This window comes from Vipera ursinii (assembly GCF_947247035.1).
Source record: "Vipera ursinii genome assembly, chromosome: Z".
Classification (NCBI taxonomy): domain Eukaryota; kingdom Metazoa; phylum Chordata; class Lepidosauria; order Squamata; family Viperidae; genus Vipera; species Vipera ursinii.
The window spans coordinates 37,482,161-37,497,909 of record NC_139517.1 but is presented as its reverse complement, the minus strand read 5'-3'; the positions used below and the strand labels follow the sequence as shown (position 1 = coordinate 37,497,909).

General features: G+C 39.6%; 1 protein-coding gene across 1 annotated transcript in view; it reads left to right on the top strand.

The window, feature by feature from the left end:
- GSDMA (gasdermin A) overlaps positions 1–15,749 on the top strand; it is a 46,586-nt gene that overhangs the window by 22,078 nt on the left and 8,759 nt on the right. The window contains exons 2-6 of the mRNA XM_083377242.1: positions 1,900–2,136; positions 9,658–9,838; positions 10,640–10,805; positions 10,914–11,007; positions 14,035–14,073. Of these exons, the coding sequence (XP_083233368.1) occupies positions 1,900–2,136; positions 9,658–9,838; positions 10,640–10,805; positions 10,914–11,007; positions 14,035–14,073 (717 nt within the window). The remainder of the gene's footprint in view (positions 1–1,899; positions 2,137–9,657; positions 9,839–10,639; positions 10,806–10,913; positions 11,008–14,034; positions 14,074–15,749) is intronic.

Below are 15,749 nucleotides of genomic sequence, written 5' to 3'. Positions count from 1 at the left end.
CCTGTGTACGGTCACTCATGCGCTCGTGACCTCTCGCCTTGACTACTGTAATGCTCTCTACATGGGGCTTCCCTTGAAGACCACTCGGAGGCTCCAACTGGTACAGAATGCGGCCGCGAGAGTTGTCTTGGGAGTTTCCCGGTACTCCCATGTTACACCTTTGCTCCGCGAGCTGCATTGGTTACCAGTTGTCTTTCGGGTGAGGTTCAAGGTGTTGGTTACGATCTTTAAGGCCCTACATGGCATGGGTCCGGGATACCTCAGGGACCACCTGCTGCCGGCATCGACTCCCCTCCGCCCTGTGCGTTCCCACAGAGAGGGCCTCCTCAGGGTGCCGCCAGTCAGGGAATGTCGACTGGTGGCCCCCAGGGGGAGGGCCTTCTCTGTGGGTGCTCCGGCTTTATGGAATCAACTGCCGGTGGAGCTCCGGATGGCACCAGACCTCCGAACTTTCCGTCGGGGCCTGAAGACCCACCTGTTCGAATTAGCTGGTCTGGCCTGATGGGGGATTATGGGTTTTTAATTGTTTTTTAAATTTGTATTACTGTTTTTAATTGGGCATGGGTTTAATCCTTTTTTTAATTTTTGTATTGTCTTTCTTTTTATATATGCCCTGTGAACCGCCCTGAGTCCCTACCAAGGAAAAGGGCGGTATATAAATCAAATAAACTATAACTATAAACTATAAAATGCAGCAAGATGCAATTTAGTGGTGAGAAAAATAAAGTCCTGCACTTAGGCAGGAAAAATCAGATGCAAAGGTATAGAACAGGCAATACTTGACTCAACAGTAGTAACTGTGAAAAGGATTAGGTGTCTTAGTGGACCATCACTTAAGTATGAGCCAGCAGAGTCACTATCATTATAGTGAAATATCATCAGAAGTGATAGTATAGCTTTATATTGACTAGTGAGGCCACACTTAGAATGCTGCATCCAGTTCTGATCACTATAATACAAGAAAGGAAAGGAAAGGAAAGGAAAGGAAAGGAAAGGAAAGGAAAGGAAAGGAAAGGAAAGGAAAGGAAAGGAAAGGAAAGGAAAGAGGGAGAGAGAGAGAGAAAGAAAGAAAGAAAGAAAGAAAGAAAGAAAGAAAGAAAGAAAGAAAGAAAGAAAGAAAGAAAGAGAAAAAGAAAGTAGAGTGAAGAGTAACAAAGATTGTAAGGGGTCTGGAAGCTAAACTGTATGATGAACAATTAAGGGAACTAGGTATGTCTAGTCTACTGAAGAGAAGGACTAAGGGTGACATGAGGGGCTGCACAGAGAAGAGGGGGGTGACTTGTTCCTGAAAACACCTGAGGACAGGACAAGAGGCAACAGGTACAAGCTGCTTAAAAAGAGATCCACGTGGAACTAAAGAAAAATTTCCTGTAAGAATAATTAACTTGCCTCCCAGATTTGTGGATGCTCCATTGCTGGAGGTTTTTGAGAAAAGATTGGGCAGCCATTTGCCTTGGGCAGGGGGTTGGACTATAAGACCTCCAAAGTCCCTTTCAGCCCTATGATTCTATGATTCAGGAAAAACTTTCCAGAACTTCCAAACAGCACAAACAGTGGTGAGTTGCACTGGTGGTTGTTATCCAACAGTACCTGAAGATCTATATATTCTGCAAATAATAAGCCACTATCCACTAATGGGAAAAACTAATATTGTATCAGATTATCTCAAAGCCTTACAAAATAGGCAGATAGCAATATATGTTTTAAGCCCAGAAAGTGACAAGGTAGCATGAGAAAAGAATTCTACAACTCATAATATTAACTAAATCATAATATGTTTGGGTTAGGTTGGGTTGGTAAGAACCCAACCAACTATAATTTGTTCATTATTAAACCATGGTTTAGCATGATGTATGGACTCAATTATGATTTTGTTTTTTCCCTCATTCCTTCTCTTAGACAAAATTGCCTCTTCAGATATGTCATTTTATAATGCAACTAAATCCTTGGCAAAAATGATAGACTCACAAGGAGATTGGGTTCCTGTACCCAGCTTGATAGACCATAACAATTTTAGGCCCCTTTGCCTGCTTCAAAAGAAGATGAAGACACATTGGTGGCAAAGCTGCTGCTATCATAAAACTGAATACCAATTAGATCATGTGCTGTTACCAGGAAATGACACTTCAAATCTAGGTAATCTTCAAGGCTCTGTCTCATTCAACTTATGGGATTATCTGTCTGTTGCATTTTGAGAAAAGTACATAAAAATGAAAAGTACATTTTTAACACTAACTTTTGTATCACCTGTACTTTCAAGTATGTACTCAAATTATGTGAACATTTTTTTCTGAGATTTCTCAAGATTTCCGTGAGCTCATGTTTATGAAAATTAGACTAAATAGCAAAGTTGAGAAAAATAATGATCCAAAATCCATTTATGCTATCTAAAACAGATTCAGCAAGTATTTTTAGCCTAAAGACTACATATAGGGTTAATGATCTACTGAAGCTCTGTAAGGTGTGGTTGAGGCTGCAAGTTTGGGATTCATTTTTCCCCCCACTGTCATTCAAGGACCAAAACTGATGCTTTCAGTTTGGAGAAAGCTAAGGATTACTTCTGAAAATGCTTAATTTTTTTTATTGAAAAGTTTTACAGTACATTTTTTTAAAAAGAAAAAAACTCCCTCCCCCCTCCCCTCCCCCCTCCCCTCCCCTTCCCCCCCCCCCCCCCCGACTTCCCAGAGCCGAATACAGGGTATAAACTCACAAACTTAAGCTAAAACATGCTAACAACAAAAATAAAACATTAAATTCTATTGCACTTTAACTCTCCATAGTCATAACTATATTACTAACAAATAACAAATAACTAATAATATGTCATATAAAACCACTACTTATTCAAATGCTAAATGAAACTTTTTAGTCCCATATTTATTCTGAATATATTCAATCCATCTTCTCCATTCCACAATATATCTCTGTTGCGAAAGTTCTTTAAAATATGCTGAGATCTTTGCCATTTCCGCCAGATTAGAAACTTTCAAAGTCCACTCTTCTATAGTCGGCAGTTCCTCTTTCTTCCAATATTGTGCTACTAAAAGTCTTGCTGCCGTAATTAAATTCAACATCAACTTAGTATCTGTAACAGTAAGGTCTGTAATAATACCCAACAAAAACAACTGCGGAGAAAACCTTATTTTTTTCTTAAATATCTTTTGCATATTCCACCAAATTTTAATCCAAAAAGCTTTGACTTTTTTACAAGTCCACCATATGTGAAAATACGTTGCATCCTCACAACCACAACTCCAACATTTGGGCTGGCAGTTCGGATACATAGTTGCTCATTTTTTAGGGTCTAAGTGCCACCTATAAAACATTTTATAAAAATTCCCTCTTAAATTTTGGGCCTGTGTAAATTTTACGTTTCTAACCCAAATCTTTTCCCAGGTATCCATTGTTATAACCTCCTGAAAATTCTGGGCCCACTTTATCATACAATCTTTAACAAGTTCCGTTTCTGAATCAATTTCTATCAGTGCATTATATATCCTTCTTATATGTGCTTGACCTTGATCTCTAATTTGTTTTACCAAATTTCCATCAGTTATCGAAAAGCCAACTTTCTGATCTTCTTTCCATCTTGCTTGTAACTGCCCATACTGAAACCAGGTTTGCACAATCTTTTCTTCTTTTAAAATATTATATGGCTTTAATTGCCATACATTCCTTTCTAATCTTAAAATTTCTTTATATGTGGTCTCATCATGTTTAAATCCAACATTTATATTTTCTATTGCATGTTTAGGTATTGCCCAGATTGGTATCTTATAATTTAACTTATGTCTATATTTTTTCCATACTCGCAACAGAGCATACCTTAATATATGTATTTTAAACACATTATCCACTTTCTTATCATACAATAAATATGCATGCCAACCAAATAACAAATCATAACCCTCAAGATTTAATAATCTCCCTTGTGTTAAATTGAACCAATCACTTATTGATGATAAAGCAGCAGCCTCATAATATAATTTAAAATTGGGCATTTTAAGACCACCTCTTTCATGTGTATCTTGCATTATTTTAAATTTAACTCGTGGCTTTTTCCCTGCCCAAACAAATTTATTAATACCTTTCTGCCACTCCTCCAAATTTGAATCCTTTTTGAGTATAGGTATCATTTGAAACAAAAATAAAATTTTTGGCAAGACATTCATTTTTACTGCTTAATTTGACTCTGCTAATATATCACACACTCACCCAAAACAAACAAACAAAAGAACTCAATTTCTCTTTCTCCCACCCACACACTAGACTAGACCATCCTATTGTTCATTCAATGGCACACAAGCAGCACTTGGGTCTGGGTCTCAACTTCAGTCCAAGTATTACCTCTGCCATTCAAAAGGGCTGACTCATACTGTTTCTCAAGGTGCAAGTGCTTTAGGGAATGACATGGTTGCCCCTGTAACCCAGTGGTCCACAGGATCTGCTCCACATGCAAAACTTAAGGTGATGTCCTCTTTCTGTTAACAGACACCTGCGAACTACCCTAGGCTGCTATATTCACACGAGGCCTTCATTGTTGAAGTGGCTCTGGACAATGCTCTTCTGCAGTCTCTGCAACCTCTGAAAACTACATAAAAGCATGTCCATTCTCATACAGTTTCCAGACATTCTAGAGGCCATGAAAGAGCATAGCCCTCTCACAATTACTGCAGGGTTTGGCCACACAAGAGCACACCCCATTACCATGCAGCGTCTCAAACAGGGGTGTCAAACTGCTGGCCCACGGGCCAGATGCGTCAACAGGAAACCGCACCCACCCCATTGCCAGCAATGGAGAAAAAGGGCTAATACGTTACACGATGTCACATGATGTTGCAAGTTTGACATGTCTGCTCTAGAACATCTGAAAATTATATAAGAACAGGCCATGCTTTTGAGAATAATTATTGGTGTTGATGAATGCTGGAGTAAATACCAGAGTGCCATCCATAATAATGCCATAGTGTATCACACGTCATAGGTTCACCATCACAGCTCTAGATGATGCCCATGAATGCCAGGGTGTCAATAGACATCTCCATTTGTATTATCTTTCCTGATTTATTGTTAGATTGTTTGTTTTGTAACTAGCTTGTCCGATATGGAAATCATCCTATCAGTAAGCATGTCCTCTCCATGATAATCCCATGACCCAACCCAAGCATTCAAAATTCCAAGTTTGTTCACCAGCCAAAAAATTGTGAACCCCTGGTCTTGATGTATCTGTGTCAGGCGCAAGCAATCAGAAGTACTCATGAATAGTCACAAACAGAAGTTTTATTATTAATCACCTATTACAAAAATCTCACCAGACTAGTTATATTCCCTTGGGAACGGTCACATAAGGCTTCAGGGATTCTGGGAAAGATCAGGCCTGTGCTGCTTTCTGCAGTGCAAGGATTCTAAGCTCAGCCCCCTCTTAACATCTCCCTCAACTTAGCTGGAGATTCTACCACAATCTCTAGGCTACATACTTGGGTTTTCAGGGAGAATGGTTTCTATGTTGTCTGAACAGGATCATAGTCTGTAACATATCATGATATTCAGAGGAAATACAGAGTGATCACTAATAGCTTGAACAATGTTAATCCAGGGCTAGAATTGAATCCAATCAGACATGGTATAGATCAGTGATGGCGAACCTTTTAGAGACCGAGTGCCCAAACTGCAACCCAAAACCCACTTATATATCATTGGGTGCCGGGTGGGTGTGGCCCATTGGGTGGGCGTGGCCCATTGGGTGGGCATGGCTGCGGTGGTAACGGCAGCCTGGGTGGGACTAAAAAGTCCAATCAATCAATTCCAACTTTGCAATATCTTTTTTTCCCCACGAGAAGTTGAAATTGATTGATTGAACTTTTTTTTTTGCACACGGAGGCAGAGGCCTAAAGTGAAAAGGCTTTATAAAACCCAGCTGAAGGCCTAGGACTGGGCCGATGGTGCGCGTGCCCACAGAGAGGGCTCTGCGTGCCACCTGTGGCACGCGTGCCATAAGTTCACCACCACAGGTATAGATGCATTATAAAACTTATGCACTGGCAATCAGGAAAAAAGGAGATAGTTTTGATCTGTAATTTTTTTCTAGTTACCTAAAAGCTGTTTAATATTTTCTTCAAGGCCATCTCCATACTCTTTTATACCACCTTAGAATCATTTCCCATCCTGAGTGCAAAGAAACCATTTGGCAAGGTGCCATAGGAACTAACTACAGGCATTATCCCATCAATGTTCATGGATAGTGTTGACTGATCACAGGGATGTGACTTATGAGGAAATTTCAGATGAAACTTGTATATAAGATATGGGCCATATGGACCTTTGCTCTCCCAAATTCAGGGCAGCTCTTCCAGTGAATCAGATATCCAAAACATCTCCTCCTGCATCTAGAATCCAGATTACAAGAATCCTCATTCTTCTTTTCTTTGTATAAGGAAGTGGAGGAATAGATTTAGAGCATAAAGGACAAGGCCCAATGGAAGAGCAGATGAATCTTCACAGGCAATTACAAATGAAAGGCCCCTGGGGTCATTTGCTAGGTACCTGAAAAGAGAATAATAGACTTGGAGTTCAGCTTTTTAGATGGTAGATAAAGGATCAAAACATAGTGGAAAGCCATACCAAATTCCCCACAGCAATCTTATGTGGAGGGTTGTCACATATTATGAGTAGTGCACACCTTAAGCATGAAAGAAGGCATAGAAATATAGTCAAATTAACCCACTTGATGATCCTAGAGAGAAGAGACAGATAACCAAAACCAAGCTGTGGTTGCACCTTTGGTGTAAAGGAGCATAAGCAATGCCACTATTTACAGTACACAGAGTTAATATCTATAATTAGAGTAGATTAAAGTCCCATGAGAAGAAAATGTATAGGTGCCTAGAAACCCATAGTAAGCTTATTCCATATTATTATCAATGTTACATACCTGTTACAAAGGTCACAGTTGGATTACCTTCTTTATCATTCCAGTGGAAGAGTTCTTGGATTATATAACCTATAGCCTTGCATAGTTTAGACCTCTTTTGCAATTTTTCAGCCAGGAGCCCAATGCCCATTGTAGCTGGGCATGCCAATAAGATACTTTATTGCATTTATCTCCAAATATTTTGATTTCTTATGTAAGTGGGCATTTTCCCCACTACATTTCCCCTCGACTTGCAATCATTCATTTAGTAACTGTTGGAAGTTCAACCCTGAAATAAGTGACTCACAATTGGTCCTTTCACTTACAATCATTGCAGCTTCCCCACAGTCATGGGATCAAAATTTCAGTGTTTGGCAACCAGCATGTATTTACGACAGTTGCAGCAGCCTAGGATCATGTGATTGTCATTGGTGAACTTCTCAAGGGGCTTCTAACAAGCAAAATCAATTGGGCACTCCAGATTCACTTAACAACATGGCAAAAAAGGTAGTTTTTTTTAAAAAAAATCCCATTTATATCCCGCCCTTCTCCGAAGACTCAGGGCGGCTTACAATCTAAAGCACAAATCAATGTGCTTTGCAACTCATTTAATTGCCTTGCTTAGAAACAGACATTCTTTCCAGCTCTGGTCATAATTTGAAGTCTTACCTGTACCTGTCAATCTCTTGCCTATATGCTTCTGTGGTACAGTTACATGTGGCTGTTGCTAAGTCTAATGATTCTTTTAACAGTTGGACTTCTGCAGAAAATACAAGGCACAAGAAATAGTAGTTGAAGGAATTCTGGAGTACAAAATTCAAGAATGGTAGCCACAGGTTGCCCAAAAAGGAGGAATGTTCTGTATTATTTTTACTGTAGAAGCAAATTTTTATAAGTGGCAATACATGTAGTTCTTGACTTACAACTGTAATTGAGCTCATAATTACAGTTGTAAGTCACAAAAATCATAGTCTATCACATGATCATTTTTACAGCAATCCTTAAGTGAACCCTACAGTCATTAAATGAACCCATTGTTCACTATGTGGTGTTTTTGTCTAGAAACTAGAAGTAAATATTAGTTTCAAAAAAAATGTAAATTTGTAAATCATGTGACCAGATGGCACTACAAATGGTCATAAATGCAGTCCGGTTGCCAAGTACCCAAAATGCAGCCTCATGACTGTGGGAAAGGCACATTCTGAAACATAGTTTGTATCCAAAGTCGTATTTGGTTTATTGAAAGTAACATGATTACTAAACTTCTATATCAAAAATGATCTAGAAAAAAATAGTAGTCTCCTGAGAAGGCCATTGCAAAGAATAAAAGACTGGTTTTTTTTATTGAAAAGTTTTAAAATACAGTTTTCCTTTAAAAAAACCCCCCTTCCCCCTCCCTGCTCCCCCCCCTACCTCCCCCCAACCTCCCTCCCTCCCCCCCTCCCTCCACCCCCCCTCCCCCCCCGACTTCCCAGAGCTAAATACAAGGTATATATATATATAAAAAGGCAATCATAAACAACCATATACTAACAACTATAAATTCTAAAATCCATCACTCTCTAGCTTATATAGGATAAGACACACCTTAACAATATTAAATATATATAAAAAACTAGAAGAAAAGAAGAAAAAAAACGAAAGAAGACTTATTCGAATGCTACATAAAACTTCTTAACCCTATACTTGTTCTGGATAAACTCAATCCATTTTCTCCATTCCATAATATAACGTTCTTGCAAAGACTGTTATCTTTGCAAATGAATTCACTACCACAAAAACAATTCTGCAAAGGAGAAAGATCACTAATTAAAACTTAAAAGTAGAATAAAGGTAAAGGTAAAGGTTCCCCCGCACATGTGTGCTAGTCGTTTCCGACTCTAGGGGCCGGTGCTCATCTCCGTTTCAAAGCCGAAGAGCCAGCGCTTGTCCGAGGACGTCTCCGTGGTCATGTGGCCGGCATGACTAGACACCAAAGGCGCACGGAACGCTGTTACCTTCCCACCGTAGTGGTCCCTATTTTTCTACTTGCATTTTTACGTGCTTTCGAACTGCTAGGTTGGCAGAAGCTGGGACGAGTAACAGGTGCTCACTCTGTTACGCGGCACTCGGGATTCGACCCGCCAAACTGCCGACCTTCTGATCGACAGGCTCAGCGTCCTAACCCACTGAGCCACCGCGTCCCCTAAAACTAGAATAAAATTACATAATTCCAAACAAAAAGGTAAGGACTGAAATAAACTAGCAGTCTTTCTAGAAACAGTCTTGACTTGGTGACAAGTATCACAAGATGAAACATAGCCCTTGATGTCTACTATCAGAAGTTGCAAAATACTCCGTGTGTCTCAACAGTTCTTTGTCAAAGTAGAATTGCAATATTTTTTTCTCTTAAGCATAGGGGAACATATAAGTAGTTGATGTGGAACTATCTATTATTCACAGACAAAGATGAAGCAAGTTCTAGAGCACACCCTCACCTTTCAAAGGCACTTTTCAAGAGATGTCCAGAGGGTTAAACTGAAAATATACCAACTTGCAAATAGAAGTATTTCCTACTTTCTGGAGCTCTTAATATGAACTGTAATTAATTAGATAATGCTGATTTAGATTAGAAACAGTTTGATTCAATGTCAACAGAATCCATTGCTGCCAGGATTGCTATTCTCATTAAAATAGCTGTCTGCTGCTCCATTTCTGTTTCTACAGTACTTCTCATATTATGATTTTTCTCAATATTTGTTCTCTAGTTTGCAAAAGTTCAGAGTTATTCATCCTTGAGGACACTATAGATGGAATGCTGAAAGGGGATATTGGTGGAGTTACTGACACTGAAGTAACTAGCACTGTTAGCATTTCTCACAAAAGGTCTGTAAAGGTGAAAAAGATACATGTTCCAATCCAAGACCTTCATTCCTTTATTGAAGAAAAGTAAGTACAACATAAACAGTCAAATGAAAATAGATTCCAGCCATATTTAACATTCTCAATACTCAAGTTCTCCATTCTTTTAAAACAGTACTTTATTTAATGTCTCTGATTAATTGATCCCAATTAGTTTCAATTTTTAGCGACCAACATAGCTTTTCTCCAGGAGAATCTGTACCCAACCTAATCTTTCAGGTCTTCCAGTGGTGCATCTATCACCACTACAGTTAAGTCTATCTACCTTATTGCTCGGTGGTCCTTTTCTTTTATTTCCTTCCACCCTTCCTAGCATTATAGATTTATCCACAGAACTATGTCATTGGGTCCAAACTGTATTGCTTCTGCCAACCTAGCAGTTCGAAACCACGTAAAAATGCAAGTAGAAAAATAGGGACCACTACGGTGGGAAGGTAACAGCGTTCCGTGCGCCTTTGGCGTCTAGTCATGCCGGCCACATGACCACGGAGACGTCCTCGGACAAGCGCTGGCTCTTCGGCTTTGAAACGGAGATGAGCACTGGCCCCTAGAGTCGGAAACGACTAGCACACATGTGCGGGGGAACCTTTACCTTTACCTTTTTAAATAACGATAAATCTTTCACTGCAGCAAGATTTAATTCTTTCTAAGCATTAATCAAATATGATAAAGAACATAGCTCAGAAATGTACATAGGAAATTGGAAGGAAATTGATTACTTATCATAACTGAACCTATATTTATTGGACTGGGTTTCTTTTTCAAAAAGTTATAAATTGGATTGCAGTCTACTTTATTGAGGTATACATGTATTATTATTTTTTTTAGAAAAATCAACAATGAACATCCATTTATTAAACAATCAAAGGAACTCCGGAGGAACCTATATGTGATCACTGAATCAGCAGAAGCTGTGGAAATGACAAAGTTTGGGGAATCCAACAAAGTGGAAAGCAGCATCTTTCATAATGCCTACATCAAACTGAGCCTGAAGGTCTCTGAATAGTGAATTATCATGAAATTGGAGGAAAGAAAAATGCACCTCCTTTTACCAAATTATCGTATCCCATACAGCTGATCCAAGATTTTATTTGTCTTTTAGGGTGCCAGAGATAGGAAGAAAATAATCACTATCCCACAGGGGTGCATCTTGGCATTCAAAGCTAAGAAATTACTTATAGAAGAAGCAACCTTAGGTAAGGGACTTTTTTATCTGAGTCCTGTACCAATTATTAGTTTTCTGAAAATGTTACTGTTCCAGCAAGCTGAAAGTTTCAAAGATCTAGCAATTGGCTGATAACAGGTAGAAGTAGGTTGGACAGATATTTGATCTAATAAAGTGTCATGTTCATCCATTTTCTCAAGAAAGGCAGATGTGGGTACATTTGAGTTCAACCTTCTGTTCAGTGCAGGAATTCAATTAAAGCATCCCTAATACACAGCTGCCTATATCTCCCCATCCCCAATCTCTCTACTTTCCACTTTCCAACTGCTTTTACTGTTAGAATTTTGTTTATATCATTCAATTGAAATCTTTCTTCCTACAACTTAAATCATCATTCATTCCTAAATTCTATAATGAATGAGAGCAATGTATGTTCTTTTCTTCATACAGGTATCCATGACTTACAACCACAATTGAGCCCAAAGTTTTCAGAACTAAGCAAGACAGATGTTAACTGAGTTTTGCCCCATTTTACAACCTTTCTTGCCAGAGTTATTACACGAATAACTGCAGTTGTTAAGTTAGTAAAAGTGTTGTTAAGTGAACCTGGCTTCCACATTGGTTTTGCTTGTTAGAAGGTTGCAAAGGTGATCACATGATCCCAGGACAATGCAACTGTCATACATACATGCCAGTTGCCAAGTGTCTTAATTTTGATCATTTGGCCACGAGGATACTATAATGGTTATGTGAAAAACAGTCTTAAGTCACTTTTTTCAGTGGCATTGTAACTTTGAATGGTCACTAAAAGAATGGTTGAAAGTTGATGACTACCTGAATAAGTATTTCAAGAGTGAGGGTGAAGGTTCGTTCTCCCAGCTTGAGGGTTGGTTTCCGAACATTTCGTTACCAGGCTAGGTATCATCTTCAGCAGTGTTTAGGGGATGTCTGTGTCACTGTTCTACTTATATAAGGGCTTCAGGTGTGGGAGTGTAAAGTGAAGGTCTTGTGATGGGCCAGGTGTGAGTCATCAGAGAGAGGGCTGTGATGGGGAAGTAGTTCAGGTCAGGGTCATTGAAGGATGTGAATTATCACCGGGTCAGGAATGAGTCATCAGTGGGAGGCTGGTAATGGGTCTTGTGATGGGGAGATTATATTGGAAGAGTGAACTGCTGGGGAGAGGGGCTTGAAGGTTGGCGCTGTCTCTGGATGGCTGTTCAGTTGATTTGGATTTTGTGAGGTTCGCATGCTGGTTGTAGATCAATATGTCTGTTGATGGAATTGCTTGTGGAGTGCCAGGCTTCGATGAACTCCTGAGTGTGGCAGGTGGTGGCCTATGATTTTAGTGTTGCTCCAACTGAACTGGTGTGGTTTGGTGTCAGTGTGGGTAGTGATTAGGGATTTGGGATAATGGCATTTGACTGCTAGCCGGTGTTTGTGGATCCTAGTTTTTAATCAACGTGATGTTTGTCCCGTGTAGAAGTTGTTGCAATCGTTACAGTTGATTTTGTAGATTACATTGCTTCTTAGGATCCCATGATCCCAAATTCCTAATTGCTACCAACACTGACACCAAACGACACCAGTTTAATTAGAGCAACACTAAAATCATCAGCTACGCCACTACCCGCCACACTCAAGAGTTCGTCGAAGCCTGCAATCCACAAGCAATTCCATCAACAGACAAATTGAAGTACTATTTTCCGTGATAAAAAGTAACTACTGGTGCAAACCAAAATGTCATTTGCCTTTCCGCAGCCAGCCATATTGTAAAATGAACATGAATCAGCAGTGTAATCAACTATTATTCTGAAATCTTTTTCTGTCTCCACACTTCTGCCAACCTATTTCCTGATTCAAAGGATTTCTTTTTTCTATCACAGAAGGCTCAGAAGCTATTCATTTTATCAAGGTTTTTTTAGTTCCACTAGTGTACATGTCTTCTCATTTTCCTGCTTCCGATTGTTAAACCCTTCACTCCTTTATGTCAATGAAGACTCAGTTATCCAGGCCAATGGTGTCATTGAAACATGGCAACTGGACCAAACTTTGTTAATCTGAGACGTTTCATTGCTCATCCAAACAACTTCATCAATCTGAGAAAAATTAGTTAGACAGAGAGTTAGAGAGTCATTGGAATGTACCAACTCTTGCCATATCAGCTTAGCAATGAAGACTCAGTTATCCAGACCAAAGGTGTCTGCAGTTGAATCAGGGCAACTGGACCAAACTTCGTTAATCTGAGGCATTTTGTTGTTCATCCAAACAATTTCATGAGTCAGAGCAAAATTAGGCAGAGAATCAGAGAGTCGTTGGAATATACCAACTCTTGGCACACCAATTTCAGGAATTTCTCACCCAAATGCATTGCAACATGTCAATGAAGACTCAGTCATCCAAGCCAAAGGTATCTAAAGGCTGAATCATGGCAATTGGATCAAACCTTGTTAATCTGAGACATTTACATCCCAATGACTCTCTGCCTAATTTTGCTCTTACTGATGCAGTTGCTTGGATGAGCAAAGAAACATTTGGTCCAGTTGCCTTCATTCTACTCTCTGCATATGATCTGTGAACTATTAGGGAGGGGCTGTCTTTGCCCTCTTTTTCTCACATGTGGTGGCTAAGTTGCCTCTTACTCCTCTGGAATGCACCCCCTCCCTCCTGGGGATCCACCTCCTCAGTACATCTCTCAGTACATGCCCTTGAAATCAATCTCCATCTCCATCATTTTACTATACTGCTGCTGCTTTTGATATAGGTGCCTGCTTTAGTTTAGACAACTGGGATGATTTTCATGCTGACCCTGATTGGAAGCATATGTTCTTGAAATATATACCCTCTTAGCATTCTTTTTCATCCCTGCCAGGAGCCCTCCTCACCAGATTACAATGAGACTGCACAGAAGGATTTAGAGCACAAAACAGGATCCTGGGGATAATTCATCCCTCTTTTTAAATCTTAAAAATTATTGATAAGCTCTTCTTCCAAAAAATTGTATACAGTATTGTTAACTAGCATAATGTAAACAATTGAGTTTTCCTAATTTTTATTTTAGGTATTTCTTATTACTCAAGTGATAAAACAGGAACTTTTGGTAAGTGTACTTTAACCATTTTGTTTTGCTGTTTTAATGAATATATTCAGTTGTTGTTGTTGTTAGTTGCGAAGTCGTGTCCGACCCATCACGACCCTATGGACAACGTTCCTCCAGGCCTTCCTGTCCTCTACCATCTTCTGGAGTCCATTTAAGCTCACACCTACTACTTCAGTGACTCCATCCAGCCACTCCATTCTCTGTCGTCCCCTTCTTCTAGTGCCCTCAATCTTTCCCAGCATTAGGCTCTTCTCCAGTGAGTCCTTCCTTCTCATTAGGTGGCCAAAGTATTTGAGTTTTAGCTTCAGGATCTGGCCTTCTAAAGAGCAGTCAGGGTTGATCTCCTCTAGGAACCTGAAGCAGCACACATCTTCCAATGTTATTGTCATAGCAGCAGTCCTCTGTAGTAGGCAGGACTGAGAAATGGCTGGCTGAAAACCATCAAATGAACTTGTATAGTTGAGAGAGGGCATTAAATATCAAAACAAGAATTTATCATCTAGGCAATGATAACAATTAAAATAGGAAATCATAGGTTTAAAATAATACTACCTATTTACTTTCACAAGAAAAAAAACGTATTAACTGCGAAGTCATGTCCGACCCATTGCGAGCCCATGGACAACGTTCCTCCAGGCCTTCCTGTCCTCTATCATCTTCTGGAGTCCATTTAAACTCACGCCTACTGCTTCAGTGACTCCATCCAGCCAGCTCATTCTCTGTCGTCCCTTTCTTCTCTTGCCCTCAATCTTTCAAAAAAAACAAAACAAAACTAGGCTGTTATAAATCCATGCCCAGCTGCAAAACTACAGGAGCACAAATTCTCATTGGGAGAGAAAAGAAAACTTGGTATATTAAACCTGAATTAGGCATTATAGTATAAGTTTTTTAAAAAAGAAATCACAAAAATTAGTCTAATCTTGCCTTTACTAAGGCATAGCCTGACTCATTAACCTCCAAGAAATATGTGGAAAAGCATACGAGGATAAATTATGCATTGTAAAAATTGCTTGGTGGTGGAAGATACTTTCAACGTAATCTACCTGATCTGCATGAATTGCCCCTGTGACTATGTAGGACAGACAGGGAGGAATCTAACCACCAGACTGCAAGTACCACAAGCAAGCAATCAGATGAGGAGACCCAAACTTATTGCTCACCTCACATTGCAATAAACAAGGACATACATTCAATTTTGCAGCTACTAAGATTGTTGGACGAGCAGGCACAAAACAGCCAGGGAAGTTATTGAAGCTTGGGAAAAGGGCCCTTCATGAATCAATGATAGTGTTGATTTACCCCCAGCTTATCAAGTACTTTGGAGGTGGGAGATTAGCAGCATAAGGAAACAACAGCCAATGACTTAATAACCAGCCACCAACTCCCCAATCTACATCTAAAAAGCTACACACAACAGGCAACATATAAACAACACACACCAAACAGCCCAAAGCACACAGAGAAGTCCTCAAGGATGGAAATCCAAAAGCTTGGAAGACTAAACCTCTGGCCCCGGTGACCGACTCAGATTGGATCCTGCAACATTATCCTGGGACATGTCTTAATTTGGGAAACGTATATTCCATGCACCTGCTTTAGGACAAGTGAGTGAAATATTGTAAATTTGTAAGATACTGCATGAACTTTTTGAAAAGCTGTGTAATTCTTTTGCATTT